The sequence below is a fragment of the Ostrea edulis genome, chromosome 1, assembly GCF_947568905.1.
Source record: "Ostrea edulis chromosome 1, xbOstEdul1.1, whole genome shotgun sequence".
NCBI classification, from domain to species: Eukaryota; Metazoa; Mollusca; class Bivalvia; order Ostreida; family Ostreidae; genus Ostrea; species Ostrea edulis.
In genome coordinates this window covers 65,586,629-65,611,508 of record NC_079164.1, presented here as the reverse complement: position 1 = coordinate 65,611,508, position 24,880 = coordinate 65,586,629, and the positions used below count along the sequence as shown (strand labels likewise).

At 36.3% G+C, this 24,880-nt stretch overlaps 1 protein-coding gene across 2 annotated transcripts in view; it reads left to right on the top strand.

The window, feature by feature from the left end:
- The window catches only part of LOC125647053 (tetratricopeptide repeat protein 36-like), a 35,388-nt gene extending 16,072 nt beyond the window's left edge, over positions 1 to 19,316 (top strand). For both annotated transcript variants that reach the window (XM_048873759.2, XM_048873752.2), the window contains one exon: positions 19,012 to 19,316. In XM_048873759.2, the coding sequence (XP_048729716.2) occupies positions 19,012 to 19,015 (4 nt within the window). In that variant the 3' untranslated portion in view covers positions 19,016 to 19,316. The remainder of the gene's footprint in view (positions 1 to 19,011) is intronic.
- The last annotated feature ends 5,564 nt before the right edge of the window (positions 19,317 to 24,880 follow it).

Below are 24,880 nucleotides of genomic sequence, written 5' to 3'. Positions count from 1 at the left end.
AGGTAAAATATAGGTTCATCAATTATTCAGGAATTATAAATCTCCGTTTGCAGTCGTGCAGTAGAGGGTTGAACATGTCGACCGTCACTTCCTGTCGTCACCGGAAGTGATTGAAAGAATCGCAAATTTCAAACTTTTTCCTTTAAATTGAAACCTATACTAGTTTATTAAGTCTCTTTCAAAGTGTCAAAAGAATATTGACTCCATCGGTAGTCAAAACAACTACTTCCGGTTTCTTGATAAAATACATTTTTACTTTTCATCTCTTTGGCACCATAAATCTCGCGTATATTTGAAGTCTTTCATATGATTTTCACATGTCATAATAAAAGTATCAACTTCTAGATTTTGGATCATTTTGTTTTTCAAAATTGACTTCCGGTCGATAGTAACCTACTACTTTTTCTTTCTTTAGTCTACTTCTTTTTGTTGAGAACTCTTTCAGATAGAGACGTGAAATTTTCAGGGAATATAGACAGTAAAGAGTCGCTGTCAATTATAGGAAAACGCATCATAAAAGTACTTCCGGTCATCACCGGAAGTTACGAGAAATGAGTAAAAAATTCGATAATACATTTCTCATTCATTGTTAAGGCACATTTTCTGATATATTTAAATGGTTTTCGTAGGAACAGAAAGCTCTTTACCGGAAGTGATCTAACGGAAGACCTACTCATTACTAGTAATGAGTTTCTAGTTATTATGTTCCCCAAACGAAGTTTGGGAACATATTGGTTTTACTCTGTTTCTTATTATTATTATTATTATTATGTTCCCCAAACAAAGTTTGGGAACATATTGGTTTTACTCTGTTTCTTATTATTATTATTATTTTTCTTTCTTTCTTCTTGGGACTTTTTTGTCCACGAGTGCTCTCAGAAACTACTAAAGGAATCAAGATGAAACCTTTTTAGGATGATAGTATAGTATATGTAGATGTGCGGAACGAATGTCATTTTGTCTGAAAACGCATGCATGTGCATGCACGTGCATTGAATTTTTTGTTGACAAACTTTGGAATCAGTCTAACTTTTTTATTTTTGAATGAAATCGATTGATATTTTTATCGTAGGTATAACTTGAGACTCTTAACTGTTTGGCATTGTCAAAATTTCAATTTTGCACGCGCATGCACGTGTGCTTCAATTTGATTGGATAATACAAAACCGTTTATAACATTCATACCAATTAAGGAAATTTAATGATATTTACAGGATAGGTAGACATGCCAAATATCTACAGCTCAATGTAATAAAAATTGCAAACGCGCATGCGCACGCACGTGCATTGTCTTTTGAAGGTTCAATTCTTTCAATGACCATAACTTTTTTGTTTTTTGTCAAAATCTTTTCAAACTTGTATTGTATATGTATCTTGATATTCTTAACAAAAGTGTACAGTCATAATTACCATCCGGTACGTGCATGCACGTGTGCTAAATTCTGATTGGACGATTTTCAAATCTCCATAACTTTCTTAAAAATGATGGAAACAATATGAAATTTATACTGTAAGTATATCTATCAAATGTCTATTGAATGACATCAAGATTGATGCCGAGTCATACTCATGTGCCCGTGTATGCACGTGCATAGCTTTTCTTTCATTTTTTGGGTACTAAAATGGTCATAACTATTGAATTAAAAACTGAAATGAATTCAAATTTACCCTGAGGATCTATGATATGAATGTCTGTGAAATGGTGTCAACAAATTTTCCATTATCAAAATGGCGTGCGCGTGAATGCGCGTGCATTGTAATTTTTGACGTCTAAATTTGAGTATTGGTCTATAACATTTTGAGATTGCAATGAATAGGTTTGAAAATTAGGTTGCAGGTATGTTTTGGGCCTCTCAATTTATTAATAGTCTCAAAATCACTTCCCTGCACGCGCATGCACGTGAGATTAATTCTGATTGGACGATTTTGAAATCCCAATAACTTTCTTAAGAGTGAAGCGATCGATACCAAATTCATATAGTAAGTATATTGTTCAAATGTCTATTGATTAGCATCAACAAAATTGCTGTGTGGTACTCACGCGCACGTGAATGCACGTGCATTGATTTCGGTCTTTGTAGTTTTGAGTTGTCGTTAATTTCTCGTTTTTCATTGAACAGTTGTGAAACTTCTCTTGTACTCATATAGTAAGACTTCTAATGTATCGAGATGGTCGAATTATGTATATGCACGTGCATGCACGTACGTGCACGTGCAGAAAACTCTAAGATCTTTATAACTGATTTGTATTAGCATGAAATGGACTGAACGTTATAAGATAGTTATATATTCACATGTTTCACAGTTTGCAATGGTCAAAACCACTTGTACTGAAATAGATGACACCACTTGCTAAATGGGGGAATGTTTGGGGAACATGTGTAACGGTCCCCGTTACAATAAGTACTAGTTATTATTATTATTCTTTCTTTCTTCTTGGGACTTTTTTGTCCACGAGTGTTCTCAGAAACTACTCAAGGGATCAATATGAAACCTTTTTAGGGTGATAGTATAGCATATGTAGATGTGCGGAACGAATGTCATTTTGTCTGAAAATGCATGCATGTGCATGCACATGCATTGGATTGTTTGTTTACAAACTTTAGAATCAGTCTAACTTTTTTATTTTTCTATGAAATCGTTTGCTATTTATATCGTAGGTATAACATGGGACCCTTAACTGTTTGGCATCGTCAAAATTTCAATTCTGCACGCGCATGCACGTGTGCTTCAATTTGATTGGATTATACAAAACCGTTTATAACATTCATGCCGATCAAGGAAATTTAATGATATTTACAGGATAGGTAGACATGTCAAATATCTACAGATGGATGTAACAAAAATTGCAAACGTGCATGCGCACGCACGTGTATTGTCTTTTAAAGGTTCAATTCTTTCAATGACCATAACTTTTTTGTGTTTTGTCAAAATCTTTTCAAACTTGTATTGTATATGTATCTTGATATTCTTAACAAAACTGTATAGTCATAATTACCATCCGGCACGTGCATGCACGTGTGCTAAATTCTGATTGGACGATTTTCAAATCGCCATAACTTTCTTATAAATGATGGAAACAATATGAAATTTATACTGTAGGTATATCTATCAAATGTCTATTGAATGACATCAACATTGATGCTGAGTCATACTCACGTGCCCGTGTATGCACGTGCATAGCTTTTCTTTCATTTTTCGGGTACTAAAATGGTCATAACTATTGAATTAAAAACTGAAATGAATTCAAATTTACCCTGAGGATCTATGATATGAATGTCTGTGAAATGGTGTCAACAAATTTTCCATTATCAAAATGGCGTGCGCGTGAATGCGCGTGCATTGTAATTTTTGACGTCTAAATTTGAGTATTGGTCTATAACATTTTGAGATTGCAATGAATAGGTTTGAAAATTAGGTTGCAGGTATGTTTTGAGCCTGTCAATTTATTAATAGTCTCCAAATCACTTCCCTGCGCGCGCATGCACGTGCGCTTAATTCTGATTGGACGATTTTGAAATCCCAATAACTTTCTTAAGAGTGAAGCAATCGATACCAAATTCATATAGTAAGTATATTGTTCAAATGTCTATTGATTAGCATCAACAAAATTGTTGTGTGGTATTCACGCGCACGTGTATGCACGTGTATTGATTTCGGTCTTTGTAGTTTTGAGTTGCCGTTAATTTCTCGTTTTTCATTGAACAGTTGTGAAACTTCTCTTGTACTCATATAGTCAGACTTCTAATGTATCGAGATGGTCGAATTATGTATATGCACGTGCATGCACGTACGTGCACGTGCACAAAACTCTCAGATCTTTATAACTGATTTGAATTAGCATGAAATGGACTGAACGTTATAAGATAGTTATATATTCACATGTTTCACAGTTTGCAAAGGTCAAAACCACTTGTACTGAAATAAATGCCACCACTTGCTAAATGGGGGAATGTTTGGGGAACATCTGTAACGGTCCCCGTTACAATCAGTACTAGTTATTATTATTATTATTCTTTCTTTATTCTTGTCACACTTTTTTGTCCACGAGTGTTCTCAGAAACTACTCAAGGGATCAAGATGAAACCTTTTTAGGATGATAGAATACTCTATGTAGATGTGCGGAACGAACGTCATTTTGTCTGAAAATGCATGCATGTGCATGCACGTGCATTGGATTTTTTGTTTACAAACTTTGGAATTCGTCTAACTTTTTTATTTTTCGATGAAATCGTTTGATATTTATATTGCAGGTATAACTTGAGACTCTTAACCGTTTGGCATCGTCAAAATTTCAATTCTGCAAGCGCATGCACGTGTGCTTCAATTTGATTGGATAAGACAAAACCGTTTTTAACTTTCATGTAAATTATGACTATTTAATGAGATTTGCAGGATATGTAAAGATTTTAAATATCTACAAATGTATGTTATAAAATTTGAAAACGCGCATGCGCACGCACGTGCATTGGCATTTGAATATTCAATTCTTTCAATGACCATAACTTTTTTGTTTTTTGTCAAAATCTTTTCAAACTTGTATTGTATATCTATCTTCATATTCTTAACAAAAGAAAAGAGTCATAATAACTCTCCGGCACGTGCATGCACGTGTACTTAATTCTGATTGGACGATTTTCAAATCGCCATAACTTTCTTATAAATGATGGAAACAATATGAAATTCATACTGTAAGTATATCTATCAAATGTCTATTGAATGACATCAACATTGATGCTGAGTCATACTCACGTGCCCGTCTATGCACGTGCATAGCTTTTCTTTCATTTTTCGGGTACTAAAATGGTCATAACTATTGAATTAAAAACGGAAATGAATTCAAATTTACACTGAGGATCTATGATATTAATGTCTATGAAATGGTGTCAACAAATTTTCCATTATCAAAATTGCGTGCGCGTGAATGCGCGTGCATTGTAATTTTTGACGTCTAAATTTAATTATTGGTCTATAACATTTTGAGATTGCAATGAATAGGTTTGAAAATTAGGTTGCAGGTATGTTTTGGGCCTCTCAATTTATTAATAGTCTCAAAATAACTTCCCTGCACGCGCATGCACGTGCGCTTAATTCTGATTGGACGATTTTGAAATCCCAATAACTTTCTTATGAGTGAAGCAATCGATACCAAATTCATATAGTAAGTATATTGTTCAAATGTCTATTGAATAGCATCAAGAAAATTGCTGTGTGGTACTCATGCACACGTGTATGCACGTGCATTGATTTCGGTGTTTGTAGTTTTGAGTTGCCGTTAATTTCTCCTTTTTCATTGAACAGTTGTGAAACTTCTCTTGTACACATATAGTATGACTTCTGATGTATCGAGATGGTCGAATTATTTATCTGCACGTGCATGCACGTACGTGCAGAAAACTCTCAGATCTTTATTACTGATTTGAACTAGTATGAAATGGACTGAACGTTATAAGATAGTTATATATTCACATGCTACACAGATTGCAATGGTCAAAACAACTTGTACTGAAAGAAATGTCACCACTTACTAAATGGGGGAATGTTTGGGGAACATCTGTAACGGTCCCCGTTACAATAAGTACTAGTTATTATTAAGGTCTTCCGTCTCCAACGGAAGACCTTCTAGTGATTCTACTGTTTATTATTATTATTATTATTATTATTATTTTTTTTTTTCCCTTTCGTCTCCGAGACCGTTGGATGGATTTTCCTGAAACTTTCACAGGTTATGGGGAACGATGGTACCTCGAGGCATTTTTTTCATTTTTTCAAAATTCACTTCCGTTCGTCAGATACGTCCGATTTTCCGGTTTTTGAAAGAAACTTTGTCCGGGGGTAAACTTGAAAACCACTAAAGATAATCGAATGAAACTTTCAGGGATGATAGATCTATTTTCTCTATGGTGCATGCACGTAATATTTTTTGTCGCCGTTACTTCCGGTCGTCACCGGAAGTGATCAAATAAATCATCAATTTCAAACTTTTTTCTTTCAAATTGAAAGCTACTTTGGTTTACTATATCTCGTTCTAATTCTCCAAAAATGTTGACCCCACCGGAAGTGGAATCTCCAACTTCCGGTTATATGAAAGAAAGACTATTCATTCTCTCATTTTTCAGTGCCATAAATCTCGGTCATGAAACTAGTTAATGAGTTGAGTTTTACATATATTATAGTCACTATAAATGTCTAGAGTAACGTCAAATATTTTTGAAAAATTCACTTCCGGTCGGCAAATACGGCTTATGAGCTGTTTTCGTTGTCAATCGTTTTTCTCAGAAACGGTAAATGATAGAGTCACCAAAATTTCATAGTTAATAGATCTCACTTTGTAGGGGTGTAGTAGGGGGGTAAGAATGTCAGCCGTCACTTCCGGTCGTCACCGGAAGTGATTTATAAATCATAAATTTCAAACTTTTTTCTTTCAAATTGAAACCTATATCGGTTTATTAGGTCTCGTTCTAATTCTCAAAAACTATTGACCCCACTGGAAGTTGAATCTCCAACTTCCGGTTATATCAAAGAAAAACTATTCATTCTCTCATTTTTAAGTGCCATAAATCTCGGTCATAAAACAAGTTAATGATTTGAATTTTACATATGTTATAGACATTAATATGTATACGGTGTGACCGTGGAACCGAGCGAAGCATGTAATGGTCATTGGAGTGTCCCAAGTGGTAATCATAATTCCGTTAAGTACAGTAGATTATGATTCATTTAAAAATATATATTTTTAATGAAATTTTCCTTGCGCTAAAAACCCAGTAAGATCTCAATATTCAAGGGGTTTATATGGGGAGAACAGTTTTACAGGATCCGCCTATTCATTGAACGCGGGAAATAAAACGCAGGGCGACGTCAACTGTGCATTGTGACGTCACATTTAGCCTCGACTTTTTTCTCTTTTTCAAAGCAAACAATTATAAACAACAATAATACATTCCGTATGCAATGAAAAAGGCCGTTATAAAACTAAATAAAATTAACCAATAAATTCAAAATGGTAAAAAAGTAACCGTAATTTTATCGTATATTCTTATTCAAAGAAACTCATGAACTCGTTCATCTATTTAGTCGTATTACGGTGTTATATGTAATTATTTGCTAAAACCTGTTATAATGATAATTATACTATTCATTTTGAACAAATTGGGTGTTTAAATTACGAATTGCACGTCAGAGTCTTCTATTATTGGCATTCAAAATAAAACACGAATAACTGTTGAAGCAGGTAATGAAAAAATAAATGGCGGCGCCCATATGGATCACGAAAATTTCAGTGAACGTATATAGAGATTATCTCTTTTTCTTTTGCTGAATTTGACTTTTTTTCTTTTACATACGTGTTACCTTTAGAGCCTTGCTTCACGGACGGGCCTTCGGCCCGTCCGAGCTTCGCTCGGTATAAATGTCTAGTGTAAATTTAAATATTTTTGTAAAATTCACTTCCGGTCGTGAGATATGGGGTGGACATATTCAAACCTTGTTTTTTCAGTTTCTCAATAATGAATATAGATAGACGCTTGAAACTTGTAGAGTTGATCAACTAACATTAGTCCATTGTACACATACATTCAATTTTTTTGTCCGTCACTTCCGGTCTATACCGGAAGTATTTGAAAAATGTCGATTTTCCGATTTCTTCGAGTGATTTCTCAGAGATGGTGCATAGATTTTCTTGAAATTTTCAGGAATAATGTCTTATGAAATGACCTTGCTATAATTATTTTTGTGTTTACAACATTCACTTCCGGTCGGAAAATAAGGCCGATTTTCTGTTTCTCAAAAGGAATTTTGCCCAGTTTTTTTCTTGGAAAAGGTAAAATATAGGTTCATCAAATATTCAGGGATGATCATTCTCCGTTTGTAAGCGTGCAGCAGGGGGTTGAACATGTCGACCGTCACTTCCTGTCGTCACCGGAAGTGATGGAAAGAATGGCAAATTTCAAACTTTTTCCTTTAAATTGAAACTTATACTAGTTTATCAACTCTCTTTCAAAGTGTCAAAAGAATATTGACTCTGTCGGTAGTCAAAACGACTACTTCCGGTTTCTTGATAAAATATCTTTTTACTTTTCGTCTCTTTGTTCCCATAAATCTCGCTTATATTTGAAGTCTTTCATATGATTTTCACATGTCTTAATAAAAGTATCAACTTCTAAAGTTTTGATAATTTTGTTTTTCAAAATTGACTTCCGGTCGGTAGTAACCTACTACTTTTTCTTTCTCTAGTCTACTTCTTTTTGTTGAGAACTCTTTCAGATAGAGACGTGAAATTTTCAGGGAATATCGACAGTAAAGAGTCTCTGTCATTTATAGGAAAACGCATCTGAATAGTACTTCCGGTCGTCACCGGAAGTTACGAGAAAGGAATAAAAAATTCGACAATACATTTCTCATTCATTCTTAAGGCACATTTTCTGATACATTTAAATGATTTTCGTAGGAATAGAAAGCTCTTTACCGGAAGTGGTCTAACGGAAGACCTACTCATTACTAGTAATGAGTTTCTAGTTATTATTATTATTCTTTTTCTCCGGTACTTTTTTGTCCGGTAGTGTTCTCAGAAACTACAAAAGGGATCGATATGAAACTTTCCAGGATGATAGTATAGCGTTTGTAGATGTGCATAGTGATAGTCATTTTGTTTGCACGTGCATGCACGCGCGCGCACGTGCATTGCAATTTTGGTACAAAAAATGGAAAATCAGAATATTGAAGGAAGCGATATAAAACCTAAATAGGATGATAGTATATCATTTGTACATATGAAAAATAATAGTTATTTTACCAGCACGCGCACGCATGCGCGTGCACGCACATTACAAAATTTGTACGCTAACTTTGGAATCAGTCTAACTTTTTTGTTGTTCATTGAAATGGCTTGAAATTCATATCATAGGTAGATATTGAGACCCTTAACTGATTTACATGGTCAAAATTACCAATTTGCACGCGCATGCACGTGCGCTTCATTTTGATTGGATAATGCTAAAACGTTTGTAACTATCTTATTTATGAAGCGAATGAGATGATATTCACAGCATATGTAGACAATATGTGTATCTATATGTTGGTGTAACAAAAAATGCCAACGCACACGCGCATGCGCGTGCAACGTTTTTTAAATGTTCAATTTTTAAAGGACGATAACGTTTTTGTTTTTCATCAAATTCTATTCATATTAGGGGTTTAGATGTATCTTGGTACTCCTTACAAATTGCTGTGGTTAGAATTACTGCTCAGCACGTGCATGCACGTGTGCTGATTTCTGATTGGACGATTTTAAAATCGCTATAACTTCCTTATATTTGGTGGAAACGTTATGAAATTCATACTGTGGTTATATGATACAAATGCCTGTTGAACGACATCAACATAAAATTCGAAATCATACACGTGTGCGCGTGTATGCACGTGCAACGCTTTCTTTCATTTCTTGGTACTGAAATGACCATATTGAACGTACTACATGTAATTAAAGGCTAAAATAAAATGATTTTTTCCTATAGATTCACAAGGACATCACTTTTTAATTGGGGGAGGTTTGGGGAACATCTGTAACGGTCCCCGTTACAATTAGAACTAGTTTAATATTGAATTATCTTTCTTTACGACTTAGACTTCAAACCCGTTTAGAGTTACCATTCTTAATTCGAGCACGTGCTTCCTGTTTACCTGTGAATGTCTTTCACGCATCGGTCGATTGTTCCAATCATTCATTTTTCTACTTAAGAGATAGCACACACTTGAAGTAGTCTTTTGCAGTTCATTATCATGATTCTCTTAGCCTTTGAATACATATTTACTTTATTTTGGTTTGTTAGCTATTCTTGTATATTGTATTTAGAAGTGGCATACATCTGAATCTTTTCTATGGAACGCCATTAGTGTCATATATATTTTTCACATAAATATATGCGCTTAACAAATTTTTCTACGGAAACAAGTTTGTGATAAAATTAAATGCAAATTTTGACTATTTTCCTTTTGTAACATTTCTTAAGTTTATTTTGGATTATTTATTTATTCATTTGTAATTTAACAGTATATTTATTACTCCTTTTGCTTGTTTCAGTCTTTTACCACACATGAAGTACATAATAAAGACAACGCACCATCCTATTATGTCTTTGGTTATACTATCTGCAAAAGTAATAGCAGAATAATAAAAGATATGAACAGATGATATATTGTAATAATTATATATGCCAAAAAGGCAGGAAATATGCAAAGGATAAAAACATGATTTTCAAAAAAATTATTTCAATGCATACATGTATGAACAAAAGACTCTTGAGGATTTGAACTCGAGATCTGTGGTTCACCAGCCAGATGTTTTAACCATTGAGCTACAATGTTAGACAAACAAATTGATCGATACAAATACTTTCACAAACATTTAAATCGCCATCTTGTGACATAGTATCATAAGGCATGTAAGCTTTAGTGTAGTGAGCTACCTTAACTCTCTCCCCACACACATCATTTTCACTCTCATCCATCTCTTTATCATCACTCTCATTTCCCCCAAAACTTTCCAATACTTGCTACTTTCAATTCACTCTCCTCTAACTTTCATCTTTTCTCAACTTTATTCACACTACTTGTATATTTCAAATGGACATTTTATATGTAATGTTTGTCATTTGAATTTCTTTCTTCCCCTTTAGTTTACTTTATGCTTGTTTGTTGTTCCCGTATGCCCAAAATTGGGGGAAACAACCATTATTCTCATTCTCACAACTTTCACTTTGTTTCAGTAATAATTTCAACCATTGTTTCTGTCCTTAAAGCTTTCATCTTTTCCTTGGGTCTGAAATCAGTAGCATATACATGTATATTGCATTTTACAACTCCAAGTCTGAATGATGTTGAGTCCTGTTGTCATTTCTCAAAATTCTGCATCAAATCAAATATGTTGTACTTTGTTCTTTTAAATGGGAGTAAGCCAAACCTAGGGTAGAACAAAGTACAACATATTTGATTTGATGCAGAATTTTGTCTAGATTATGGAAATGATGGTTGTAGTCTGACAAAATGTGTTTGACTTAGCCTAATTTTGGAATTTCTGTCACAAAGTCACACTATTTTTGTGAAAAAATTAGTGAGTACATTTTGTCTCATTATGACTGACTTTATGCAGGAAATCAAACACAAAATTAATGGTTCTAAACCACATAGCCTAACCCTACCAATTGCATCATGACTTTTATATACCAATACTGTGCAGGGTTGGGTTTTTTTGGATAATGAAAGAAATATGGACTTAAATTGTCAAAAACGTCTTCATTTTTCGTTGTGAATACGCTCATTTCGTGCGTCTGACAGACCGATTCATCATAGCAGTTGCATATACTACACATCAAAATTTGTCTCATGGACTCCTCTCGAGACTGGTGTATAGATTGCATGTGTGGCATAATCCATTAAGCTGCAAGACTGAGAAATGTTACCCTCAGCCCCAAATTTGAGAAATTGTTAAACATTTGTGCATTTGTATAGAATGGCAATTATATCTATCGAAGATAAAGTGGTTAATCATGCAAAACAATGTAAATTTATCATAAATAAGCTGTATTAGAGTCTACATAAAATGTTTAATTTGATATATCTCAAGAAGAGTGGAATACAATTAATAAAAATGTTTTTACTATTACAAAGGATACAAAATTACAGTGGCTACAATATCGTATAAATCATAAAATTTTAGTCACGAATTTATTTTTGTTCAAAATAAAGAAAATAGACAATGATGTGCAAAAGAAAAGGAATCAATAGAGCATGTTTTGTATGTCTGTGAAAATGTTGTTTTATATTTTAAGAATGTGCAGTCATGGTTTAGGGATTTTTTTCCAGTAAATGTTGTTGATAAAAAAACCTTTTTGCTGGGTAGCTCAGAAAATGAAATGATCAATTTGATTAATTATTGTTTAGCGTACTTTGTGTATTGTTGCAAATGTAGAGGCAATCTGCCTTTGTTAAATAACTTTACCATTTGGACAAATGTGTACAAAGTAGAAGGGCAGTTAGCATGCAAAAATGATTATGTAGATGTTTTAGAGAAGAAATGGAATACATTTCATAAATTAAAAGATTTATAGATTTTGGATCATCCAGAATATATAATATGTAATTGTATACATTAATTAGCCTATGTATATCATCGGAAGTTATCAATGTCATAACAGTACATTTGTTATACATTTAAAACCTTTAGTTTGTGACAACCTATTAGATTAATATTATTTTGTATAGTGTACATATGATAAGCCAGAGTATTTTCATTCCTTTCTAATCCTCTTCCTTTTCTTTTATCTTTGAATCAGAATGGATGTGTGACCTAGTTAGGTGGGTTTGTACGGGCATGATGTTAAAACCCTGACTGTCATAACGTGAATAAATGTTGTGAGAACCTGAATTTTTTTTATCATCACTGTCAGAGTCAGTAACAGCCTTTAGAATGTTCTGGCAGTCTCCATGGCATGCACAAAATTCAGTGCAGTGAAGGTGGTTCAGCAGACAGTGACACTTATGGAGTGCTGGCAGTCATGGTCTGTACAGTATATACATGTATGAGTGAGATCGCGGACTTCCACTGGTGCTGATTCTTTGGTATAAATTTCTGGTTAAGCTGACCATCTGACAAATATCACCCGTTGCCAACAGACAGGAGTATCTGGGATCAGACTGGCGATGTGACTTTGACACCAGATGCTGGCCTGGTACCTTGCTCTGAGGAAATGCTGCTTGAAAGCATCTTCTGTTGGTGGCATTTGTGAGGCAGGTTTGTCTGTTGTCGAGGCCAGGAGGTACCGAAGCTGGTCCAAGGAAGAACATATCTTTCCGTACAATCTGAAGACATAAGAACGTGCAGAAGAAACATCTACTTCCACGTTATTCTGCATTCCAAATGTTGTCAGTGAATGAATGTTCTTTCCCACATGTTCCTGCAGTTTTGTGTAAGCAACGCGCTTTCCTATTTGATATAAACTGTTTGTGCTGTCACATCCCGTAAGTGCATGCGCTGCTGGGAGACATTCACAGAACTTCACACCATGTTTTGCCACAATGGAATGGACAGGAATGTAACGTTGCCTGTTGATTTTGGGATGTTATGGCCTATCAGCATGTATACAAAATCAGTTAGCATATCCTTGCTGTAATAGTACTGATTTTACACCTCGATTCTTGTTAAAGGGGTTGATCATAAACTTCAACAAGACATTAGCAAGGTCAAGAAATGTGACAAATAGCGTTTCCTTAATTCCCTGTATCAATGACATTCCATCCAGAATGTATGCTGATGATACACTTCCTCTGAATTGGCCAGTGATGCATTCTACTGATGCCTCCAACTTCTTTGCTAGGTCTGACTTTGTAGTTTTTCTCATAGCTCCGTCGTCATAGGAAAGCGAGGGGGTATTGCTGACAGCTCATGTGTAAGTACGTTTTCAAGGTTGACTTCTCGTTGCTTTGAGACAACCAGTAATCGACGAAAGAGGACTTCTGAGTCAACAAAAAGCTTCTCTTTGACCTTGTTCATGACAGGCTTATTCATATCGGTAAAAGTTTTGACTTTCAATCTCGACTCTGTGTCCCAGAAGTTCTTTTTCTTTGAGGAGGTGACTCTACTTGTAAGAAACTCTCTATGTTTTGTTGTTCCTTGTTCCAGGAAATTGTTCAGACTTTCCCTACTTCTTTTGAAGCCACTTGTCCAGTGATGATGTTGATCAGTTCTGCTGGCACTGTGTCTAGATCGAATGGATTCTGAATATTAGCTGCATTTTCAACTATCTTTAGAATATCATTATCATCCCTTTCTCTTCTGGCTTTGCCTAGCTCTTGGTGTGGCTTATCATTCTGAGAGCTTTCCTTTGCAGTGAACGCTTCAACATATTCATCTGTGATGTGCCTGGTTGTTAGCCAACGTGTTACCGCTGTCTTTCTTCTTGTGAGTCCAATTACACTGCCTTTGCTTTTCCCATCTCTGTTTAATGTTTGCTCTAATGCTTGATCAATTGCTACAGCATTGAAGCTGTGTCTTGGCGTTTTCGGACCACGAATCCTCCATCAAGCTGATATAAAAATGTTGTTTATACGGTGCCACTTGGTACCATGTAATACAGAATCCTCTGAGTATTGTATGTAAACTCACATGTCCTAATTTGCGCTAATTCATGTATCTTGTTGTGCATATAATAATTAACCACTTTCGTTTTGATATACATGTAATTACCATAGATGATTGATTGTATCTTGCTTAACGTCTCTCGATAGAATTTTTCACTCATATGGAGACGTCACAAAGACCGGTGAAGGGCATCAAATTTAGGCGTATGCTCGGCGCTTACAGCCTTTGAGCAGTGAGGGTTCTTTAGCGTGCTACACCTACTGCGACATGGGACATCCGTTTTTAAGGTCATCGTAGAGGACCTTGAACAATCACACCTGATGCCGAGCATATGGCAATGAAACTGTCACTGCCTCTTTCAACAACTTAGGTCTGTCTCGGCCGGGTTTTGAAACCCCTGGGGCGAACGCTCTAACCTCTAGGCCACCACGGCGGTTGATTACCATAGAATACCCCCCCCCCCCCCTTCAAATTTGAGAAATCGTGAAAATTTTTGTGGATTTGTATTAAATGGTACAACAATTACCATAGAATAACTTTTGTACCATTTAATACGAATCCACAATTTTTTTCACGATTTTTCAAATTTGGGGGTGGGATAACATTTTGCAGTCTTACAGCCTAATGGATTAAGCCACACATGCAAACTATATACCAGTCTCGAGAGGAGTCAACGAGACAAATTTTGATGTGTAGTATATGCAACTGCTACGATGAATCGGTCTGTCATACACACGAAATGAGCGTACTCGGAACGAAAAATGAAGACGTTTTTGACAATTTAAGTCCATATTTCTTTCATTATCCAAAAAACCCCAACCCTGCACAGTATTGGTATATAAAAGTCATGATGCAATTGGTAGGGTTAGGCTATGTGGTTTAGAACCATTAATTTTGTGTTTGATTTCCTGCATAAAGTCAGTCATAATGAGACAAAATGTACTCACTAATTTTTTCACAAAAATTGTGACTTTGTGACGGAAGTTCCAAATTTAGGCTAAGCCAAACACATTTTATCAGACAAGAACACGACCACCTAGCGCAAACATCCGTACATCAAAGAAACCCAATGAAAATAAGTTTTCGAGCTTTCATGGGTTATCCTTGGTATTTATGTATGTATGATTGTATGTTTGTATGTATGTATATATATACCGAATAAACAATTATTTTTTTTATTTACACAAAACACATTTTCATCTTCATAAATGAACCACAAACGCACCAGAGTCAATGATGTCTTAAATCATAGTTTAAACTTTTCTGTGATTGTTTTTGCGTTCTTTAACCGAGTAGGCCCATATTGTTTAACCGGATGTTTTGCCTGGTTTCTTTACCAAACTATGACGAATGCCCATGTCGTTTAACCAGATCTTTTGCTCTTGCATAATAAAATGCAATCAGATATTTTCGGAATTTGAAAGACAACCAGACTTAAATACCAATGAAGTTTGAACCTCTGGATGTGTTCTTTTTCACATTATTATTTTATATATTGTTTTAGAGTGAATTCTTTTTTTCTTCCGCTTCTCATACAAAGTTTGTCCGGGCCATAAGTTTTTTGTCTTTTGATACAGGTTTATTGTTGATTGATTGTTTGATGTTTCCCGCCACACTCAACAATTTTTCAGTTATCTGGTGGCGCCCAGTTTTTATTGGTGGAAGAGAGAACCCAGATACAATGTACCTGGGGAAGAGACCACCAACCTTCCGAAAGTAAACTGGGAAACTTTCTCACTTACCGGCGCGAGCGGGATTCGAACCCGCGCCGACAGAGGTGAGAGGTCGTGTGATGTTGAGCGCGATGCTCTAACCACTCGGCCACGGAGGCCCTCTTTTGATATAGGCCTTTAATATTTGGTATGTGGGTATACCATGATAAGAGAGTGTGTCGCGTACCATTTTTTGATAACCCTTGATGTAGAATTTTTTGGCATTTCTTTTGTCCAGACCATAAACTTGTTGTCTTATGACATAAACCTTTGATGTTTAGTATGTGGGTATATCATGATAAGACAGAGTGTTATGTTTCATTTTTGATGACCTTTGGTAGTCGTCAAAAATAATTTCAGAGTGGAAATGACTAGGTAACGAGGTAAACCCTGATACATGTATATATACATTTTCTATGAAAAGACCTTTCATGTGATGCAGTGGTGTGTGACCTTGACCTGAAAGTTTGACCTACTTTTAATAAAAATCTTACCTATACAATAAGTCCTGAACTATTTAAGGTAGACCTTTTTTATCTTGTAAATATATTTCTAATGGAAAAACCTTTCATTTCATATCATGATCTTTGATCTTGCGACCTTGAAGTTTGATCTACTTTGAAGAAAACATAACCTTTTAGATATATTCAAAAGTATTTAGGTGGGGCTTTCATATTTTGTTTATATATTCCTTATGGCAATACCTTGAACACAATTGATCTTTTTACCTTGGAGTTTGACCTTCTTTAAAACAAAGCCTGACCTATTCAACGTCTCCTGAACTAGTTAATGTAGTAGACTGTCATATTTTGTATATTGGTTCTTTATGGCAAGGCCTTTAATAATTTTATGAAGTTTGACCTTGTAACTTACTTTTTAGATCTCTGACCTAGTCAGTTAATGATTGATTGTTTGATGTTTTCCGCCACACTCAACAACCTTTCAGGTATATGGTGGCGCCCAGTTTTTATACGCCCGTCGAAGACGGGACGTATTATGGTATGGCGTCGTCCGTCTGTCTGTCCGTCTGTCTTTCCGTACCTTGTGGGCAGGATACAGACTGAACCATAAGCCCTAGGACTTTACAACTTGGTACATTTGATCACCATGATGAGAGGAAGACGCCTATTGTTTTTCAAGGTCAAAGGTCAGGGTCGTAGTATCACTTATTAGGAAAACCTTGTGGGCAGGATACAAACCGAACCGTAAGCTCCAGGATATTATAACTTGGTGTATTTGATCATCATGATGAGAGGAAGGTGCCTATTGTGTTTCAAGGTCAAAGTCGTAGTATCACTTATTAGGAAAACCTTGTGGGCAGGATACAAACCGAACCGTAAGCTCCAGGATATTATAACTTAGTATATTTGATCATCATGATGAGAGGAAGGTGCCTATTGTTTTTCAAGGTCAGAGGTCAAAGGTCAAGGTCGTAATATCACTTATTAGGAAAACCTTGTGGGCAGGATACAAACCGAACCGTAAGCTCCAGGATATTATAACTTGGTATATTTGATCACCATGATGAGAGGAAGATGCTTATTGTTTTTCAAGGTCAAAGGTCTAGGTCGTAGTATCACATAGGAAAACCTTGTGGGCAGGATACAAACCGAACCGTAAACTCCAGGATATTATAACTTGGTATATTTGATCAGCATGGTGAGAGGAAGATGCCTATTGTTTTTCAAGGTCAGAGGTCTAGGTCGTAGTATCACTTATTAGGAAAACCTTGTGGGCAGGATACAAACCGAACCGTAAGCTCCAGGATATTATAACTTAGTATATTTGATCATCATGATGAGAGGAAGATGCCTATTGTTTTTCAAGGTCAGAGGTCTAGGTCGTAGTATCACTTATTAGGAAAACCTTGTGGGCAGGATACAAACCGAACCGTAAGCTCCAGGATATAACTTGGTATATTTGATCATCATGATGAGAGGAAGGTGCCTATTGTTTTTCAAGGTCAAAGGTCAAGGTCACAATATCACTTATTAGGAAAACCTTGTGGGCAGGATACAAACCGAACCTTTAGCATATTTATGAAGTAGCGCACTCTAAGGCTATACTTCTTTATATCTTGATTTCCATTTCTACAAGCATAATAATGAATTAGCTCACAGAGGACAGTGCTAACTTCACTAAAATATGAATCCCACTGAAATATGTTTTCCTTGAGCAAAATCTACGGGCGTAATATGCCACATTGGCGTTGCTCTTGTTATTGGTGGAAGAGAGAACCCAGATACAATGTACATATGTACCTGGGAAGAGACCACCGACCTTCCGAAAGTAAACTGGAAAACTTTCTCACTTACCGGCGCGAGCGGGATTCGAACCCGCGCCGACAGAGGTGAGAGGCCATGTGATTTTGAGAGCAATGCTCTAACCACACGGCCACGGAGGCCCCTTGGACCTAGTCAGTATCTTCTACTATTTAAGGTAAAGCTTGTATATTTTATATATACATGTAGACTCTTTATGGCAAGCCCTTGATATACATGTACTTTGGTGTTTGATATTGTGACCTTGACCTGGAAGTTTGACCTACTTTTAATAAAGATCTTATCTATTAAATATCTCCTGAACTATTTAAGAGCTTTCATATTCTGTATATAGATTTCTTATGCCAAGGTCTTCATATCATACCATGATCTATGACCTTGTGATCTTAGTCTTATCTTATTCGGAACAGCGAGGTCATGTTAGTCATATTGGTGTTGAGGCATCACTGTACTGTGTGAACTCATTTCAGTTATGTTGTGATCCTTTGGGGCTAGGTTGGGGCCACAATATGGGGTCAAAATTTTTCATGGAAATAAAAATTGATAAAGAAAATCCTAAAAATCACAACAGCAGGGCAAAGGTGACTCTTATGAGCATTGTGGTCCATGGGCTCTTGTTCACCTCCTCTTGGATTGGGGACATGGTTCTGTATCGAATCTGCATTACCTAGGATATAATCAGTCTAAAGTTTTACTGCATGCATTTTTTGTTTTGCTGAAATATTGATTAATGCTTTGTTATCATTATATTTTGCACAGAATAGCATAGATGGCATTGTTTGGTACAATTTGTAGGTTGTAATATATAACTGGGATTTTAAGGGTACTTCCTCAATACTGTTTTATATGCTACTGTGTTTAAATGAGCCATCTCTTTCAGGTGAGGATGACAAGTCATTAAAAGACTTCAAAGATGCAGCCAGATTGGGTGGTCAGTTTGCTAAACAACAAGTGATTGCCATGAATCCGTATGCCGCTATGTGTAATCAGATGTTGTGTGAAGTTATGCAGAAAGTTCGAAATGGAGAGGATTAACACAGACATACACACGGAATTGAGATTTTTTAACATTTAAGTTGACATCATGATGTCTTGTTAAATATTCTTGTTGATTTTAAGAAACTCATTTTAGCTCACTTGAGTCTGAAATCTCAGTTGAACTTCCCCAATAAAGTTTGTTCAGTATATGATTTGTTCAAGTGACTGTTAGGGTCTAAAGATTTTATAGAGGATTTTTTCTTTTTTCCGCTTTTCGGGCGGCATGTCATTACACTACGTATCAACATGGTTGGAAAGCTTAATTTTTGTTACATGTATGATGTTACACACTCCTCTTTGAACAGAACACTTCCTGGAGCAGAAATTTCGCCTAACGACATTCTTTGGCTTAACATACTCCACTTTCCGTAGGTGACTAGTGGCTCGCGGGCTGACTTATGACTGATATGTGTGTGTGTGGGTGTGGTGGTGGGGGGGGGGGGGGGGGGGGGCTCACAGCATTCTTTTGCTCTATTAGTCCCCTACTGATGAAGTTGAAGGTGATTTAAAGGTTTGCAGTCTGTCCGTCAATCCGGCATATCAGTTTTCTGCACTTTTGTCTCTGGTCTTGCAGATATTCATTTAATATTTGGTACATTGCTTTGCCATAATAAGTTAAAGATCAAGTTTGAGTTTCGTCTCGGTCCGTGATTTTTAGCCGAGTTGCAACGAAGTTGAACTCGGCTATTGGTTTGGTGATGCGGGCGGGCGGTTGGGCGTCAACAATTGGTTTCCGGATGGTAACTCGAAAAGTTTACAACCTAATCAAATGAAACTTTGATATATTGTTATGTACCAGGTAAGCAAGCCCCTATTGATTTTGGAGAAAAAAGGTCTAAGGTCAAGGTCACAGTGACCGAAAATAGATTGAAAACTTCAGACAAATATGGTTTTTGGACAGTAACTCGAAAAGTTTAAAACTGAAATTAGTTCTTCACAATTATAAATATGCCACATCATTCCTGACTTTACAATGTATCCCATGCAATTCGGCTCATGAACCCCTGGGTGCATATATTGATTTTAATGAAAAGTTATGGTCCTTGGACTTAGAAAAATAGCATTAATTTTCCGTTTTCAAGACTTTTCTCTCTTCTTACAGATATATATTTGATACATTGTGCGTTACTTTGCCATAACAAGCTACAGATCAAGTTCAAATCTCGTCTCGGTCCGTTGATTCTTCACTTAGCTATGGCTCTTGGACTTACAGAAATTGTATTTTCCCGCGATTCGCTAGTAAAAGCGGGAAAATGATGTATTCACGTTACAGTAACGTGCTTTGTTATAGGGGGTTTGGTCCATTATTGACCAATAGAAAGGTAGCATAGGGTCACAATAGGAAACAGGTTTGTTAGGCTGGTCAGTTTCTAGCCGCTCTTCGCGAAGATAGGACAAACTATGGATGAAGAGGCCGTTCAACCTCAGATTAACCAAACGCTTCAGCGTTCTAACAACGAAATGCTGAATAATTTCAGAAATCTTGGACAGAATGCTTAACGCAGTTCAAAGACATATTAGTGAAAACCAAAAACTTTTAGCCGATAGACAAGAAGCGAAAATCGAGCACGTGATATCAGATGGCTATAAGTTTAAAAAGCGCGGGAACGAGGAACAATGACAACGCCCATGCAAGTTACCTGGAAGTCGGGGCATTGCTATCGCTGCAATAAAAAGGGGCACTGGAGGAGGGGGTGCACGGAGATTTTGGAGGAAAATAAGATAAGTGCATTTTCTGAATTATATCAGTTGATAAAAAGCGATAATTTAAATTCAGTTGATATCTATTCTGGTGATTGTACTAAAAATCAGTCATGCATGAATGATAGTCCAGTAGGTAGATTGAAAAAAAATATATAGGTCAGTGGCGTGTTATTGGGGCTAATTCTTACGTTTTAGAAGTTCTTGAGAATGGGTACAAATTGCCTTTATTTAATTCGCCAGGTGAGGTGGAGTTAACAAATAACAGATCGGCTGTAAAGAATGCTGAATTTGTAACAAAGGAAGTTAATGCTTTGTTAAAGAAAGGGTGTATTTCAGAGATGCAGTGTAAACCAAAACAGTTTGACCGTGGCTAGTAGTAAATCTACTAAGTCAAGGCTAGTTTTAGATGCAAGGCATGTTAACCCTCATTTATTCAAGTTCAGGCACAAGTATGAAGATGCTAATACGTCAAGGTTTTTGTTTACTGCGGGAGATTGTTTTTTCTTTTGATCATATTGAAATTCATGAATTGTCAAGAGAGTATTTAGGTTTCAAGTGGATGAGGAATTATTATGTATTCAATGTGTTACATTTTGGTATCGGCACAGCAGGATATATTTTCTCAAAGGTTATGAGGGAAGTAATTAAGTTTTGGAGGTCGAAAGGTTACCGATTTGTCATGTATTTAGATGACGGTTTTGGTGGTGGATCAAATCTGCAAGAAGCAGAATGGGTCAGTAGAATGATTCAGTCAGATCTAAGAAGGTTCGGTTTTCTGACATCTATTGCTAAGTGTCGGTGAAAACCAACACAAGAGGTAATGTGGCTAGGGTTGGTATGGAACACATAAAAAGATAAAGTTAAGGTTGCCGAAAAAAAGGATAGAAAAGTTAAAACTATGTTTAGAAAGTATCATAAGTGCACATCAGAGGGGTTGTGTTTGGTTTGAAGTTAGGGGCATCGCGTCGGTCACGGGTCAGTTAATTTCAACCCAGGTAGTGTTTGGGAAACAGGTCGGATTGAGAACTAGGTATCTGTTTTATTGTATCTCAAATAGATCAAGCTGGAACTCATATATTAGGCTTAGTGAAGAAGCAATAGGAGAGTTGGAATTTTGGTTCCATAATATTGAGGAAATGAACCATAAAGGTTCATCGTTGAGTCAGTTGACGGATCAGAGCAGTGCTCAGATACATGTATCTATTTATTGTGATGCTTCAGATTCAGGTTACGGTTGTCATTTGACAGATTGTTCTATTGATGAACAGTATGATTTTTTATGGATTCTGGAATGTTGGGGAGCAAAAGCAAAGTTCTACGTGGAGAGAGCTAGAGGCTGTAAGAAGAGTTTTAGATCAGTCAGTTGACGAGGTTAGAGATATGTCAGTTGATATATTTTGTGATAACCAGAATGTAGAACACATTTTACAGGTTGGCAGCAAAAAGAGAAAACTTCAAAATATTGCAATATCGGTAAAGAATTTTTGTTCAGATAATGGCATTGTTTTGAAAAAGTCAGTGGATTCCAAGGGCAAATAATACATTTGCAGATAGATTGAGCAAGTTAAGTGATTGTGATGACTGGTCAATTAAACAAAGTAATTTTGATTACTTTGATAGAAGATGGGGACCTCATACATGTGATAGATTTGCATGTCAGTTCAATGCAAAATGTCTTAAATTCAATTTTAAATACTGGTGTACAGGAACTAGTGGTATAGATGCGCTTCGTAGAGGTTGGTCCGATGAGGTTAACTGGGTTGTTCCTCCACCCGCATTGATACCAGAGGTTATTAAATGAAAAGTGCATTTGCACATCGGTGTGTCCGGAGTGGGTTTCGGCTCCATTCCTGGCAATGTTGTTTGATAAAGGAGTTTTTAAACCATATGTTAAAAACTATGCAAGTCTTAAAAAGCAAGATGTTATTTTTCCAGGAAGGGGGAATAACGGAATGTTTGGGAAACATGAACTATTGTTTAATATGATTTTCTTGAATATAGCATTCTGAATATTTATTTCTGTTAGCAGGATTAGGTCTACAGGAGAGCCTTAAAGGATTGGCAAGGGAGCATGGTGTACAAGCCGGAAGTTACCTGGAGGATTTGTGTCCGAGACTAGCCGTATATTTATTGTCCAGCAAGAGTGATAGCACAAATGCAGCATATTATAACTCGTTTAGCAGATGGAAAGTTTTTATCAATGCGCAGGGTCATTGCGCGTTACCGGCCAATCCCATTCATGTTGCTCTTTAATTGACGCTTTTATTAGAGTCGGGATCTTCGTATCATCCAGTTAATTCTGCAATATATGGAATCAGATGTGCGCACGAAATGATTGGTTTGCCGGATCCTACAAAGAATTCGTATGTTTCTTCATAGCAAGAATCTGCTAGAAGGGTAGCATCACACCCAGTGATTAAGAAGGAGCCTATATTCAAAGACATGATTATATCACTTTGTAGTAAATTTATTGACTGTAATGACTTATTAATTTTTAAGGTTTGATGAATTCAGCTCGCTTATGTTTGGAGATGTCAAGATTTTTGAAAATTTTATTAGAATGAATATCAGAAAAAGTAAAACAGATCAGTATAGGCAAGGAAATGAAGTGTTAATATCAAAGGGTTGGACCTGTTAAAAGACACGGCAGGTGGAAAACTGACAGTGCAAAAGATGGTTACATTGTAGACTCGATTGAGAAGCGTTTGGATATTTCCAAAGCGCTAGGGTTATGAATTTGCATTTGCAGCACACCCCCTTCTTTGTATTTTTCTAGAACGTGCGTGGCTAGCGGTATGCTATGTATTGAGATGTTGTGGTTATGTTTTGAGTAGGTAGTAAAGTTAATACTTGTATTTTCCCGCGATTCGCTAGTAAAAGCGGGAAAATGATGTATTCACGTTACAGTAACGTGCTTTGTTATAGGAGGTTTGGTCCATTATTGACCAATAGAAAGGTAGCATAGGGTCGCAATAGGAAACAGGTTTGTTAGGCTGGTCAGTTTCTAGCCGCTCTTCACGAAGATAGGACAAACTTTCAGTTATACATTAGTTTTGTTATATGTAGGCTTACATGTTTTGTGTGAGGTCCGGCACACTCCTCCTGCACCTTGGAGCAATGGCATCGGATACAGGTTTCCTAGAGTTTTTCTCGATTTTTTAATCGTTTTATTTCTAGGTTTTTCCTGGCCGGTTCGGGTGTGCTAAAGGGGGACTTATTAACGTTACTGAATATTGTGTGTGGAGTATTACTGTATAATGTGTATGGAACATTATTGTACATTGGTGTGCTTTTCATATTTGTGATTAAGTATAATAAATGTGCACGGCCTCCAACGTGCGTGGCTAGCGGTATGCTATGTATTGAGATGCTGTGGTTATGTTTTGAGTAGGTAGTAAAGTTAATACTAGCATGAATTATCAGTTTACATCCTTTCTTATTTCTGTAGATAAGAGTACTACATTCATTAATACTTCTAGCATACTAGTACAACAATGTACATGTAGCTAAATTATTCATGATCATCTACATTTCACAGTTCATTCCTAATTATTGATTTGTCTTTTTTTTACTGAATCAGATCTAGTCTTTGTCCTGAATAGTAGTTGATTTCCAACTATTCCCATCCTGTTTCCCCAATTTTCCTTTTACCTACATAACTTTCTTTGTATAGTGTTGCGGTCCAAGAAATTTTGTGACCAGTAGGGGACACTGTATTGCCATGCAATACTCTCAGAATACTTGTTATACCTTGCCTTTCTCTGGCGACTAGTGGCTTGTAGGCAGACGTCTGGCGAACCCAGATAATTCCGTAAGGATCTGGGTTAGAATAGGTCTTCAGTACACCTTCCTTGTCGTAAGAGGCGACTAAATGGGGCGGTCCTTCGGATGAGACGCGAGTACTTTAAGGCAGGTAATTAAAATCTTTACTGGAATAAAATCCGCGAAACAATTTGACGTCATAATTAGAATAAGTATATACTTTACTTACTTAGTCCTCTTCGTGC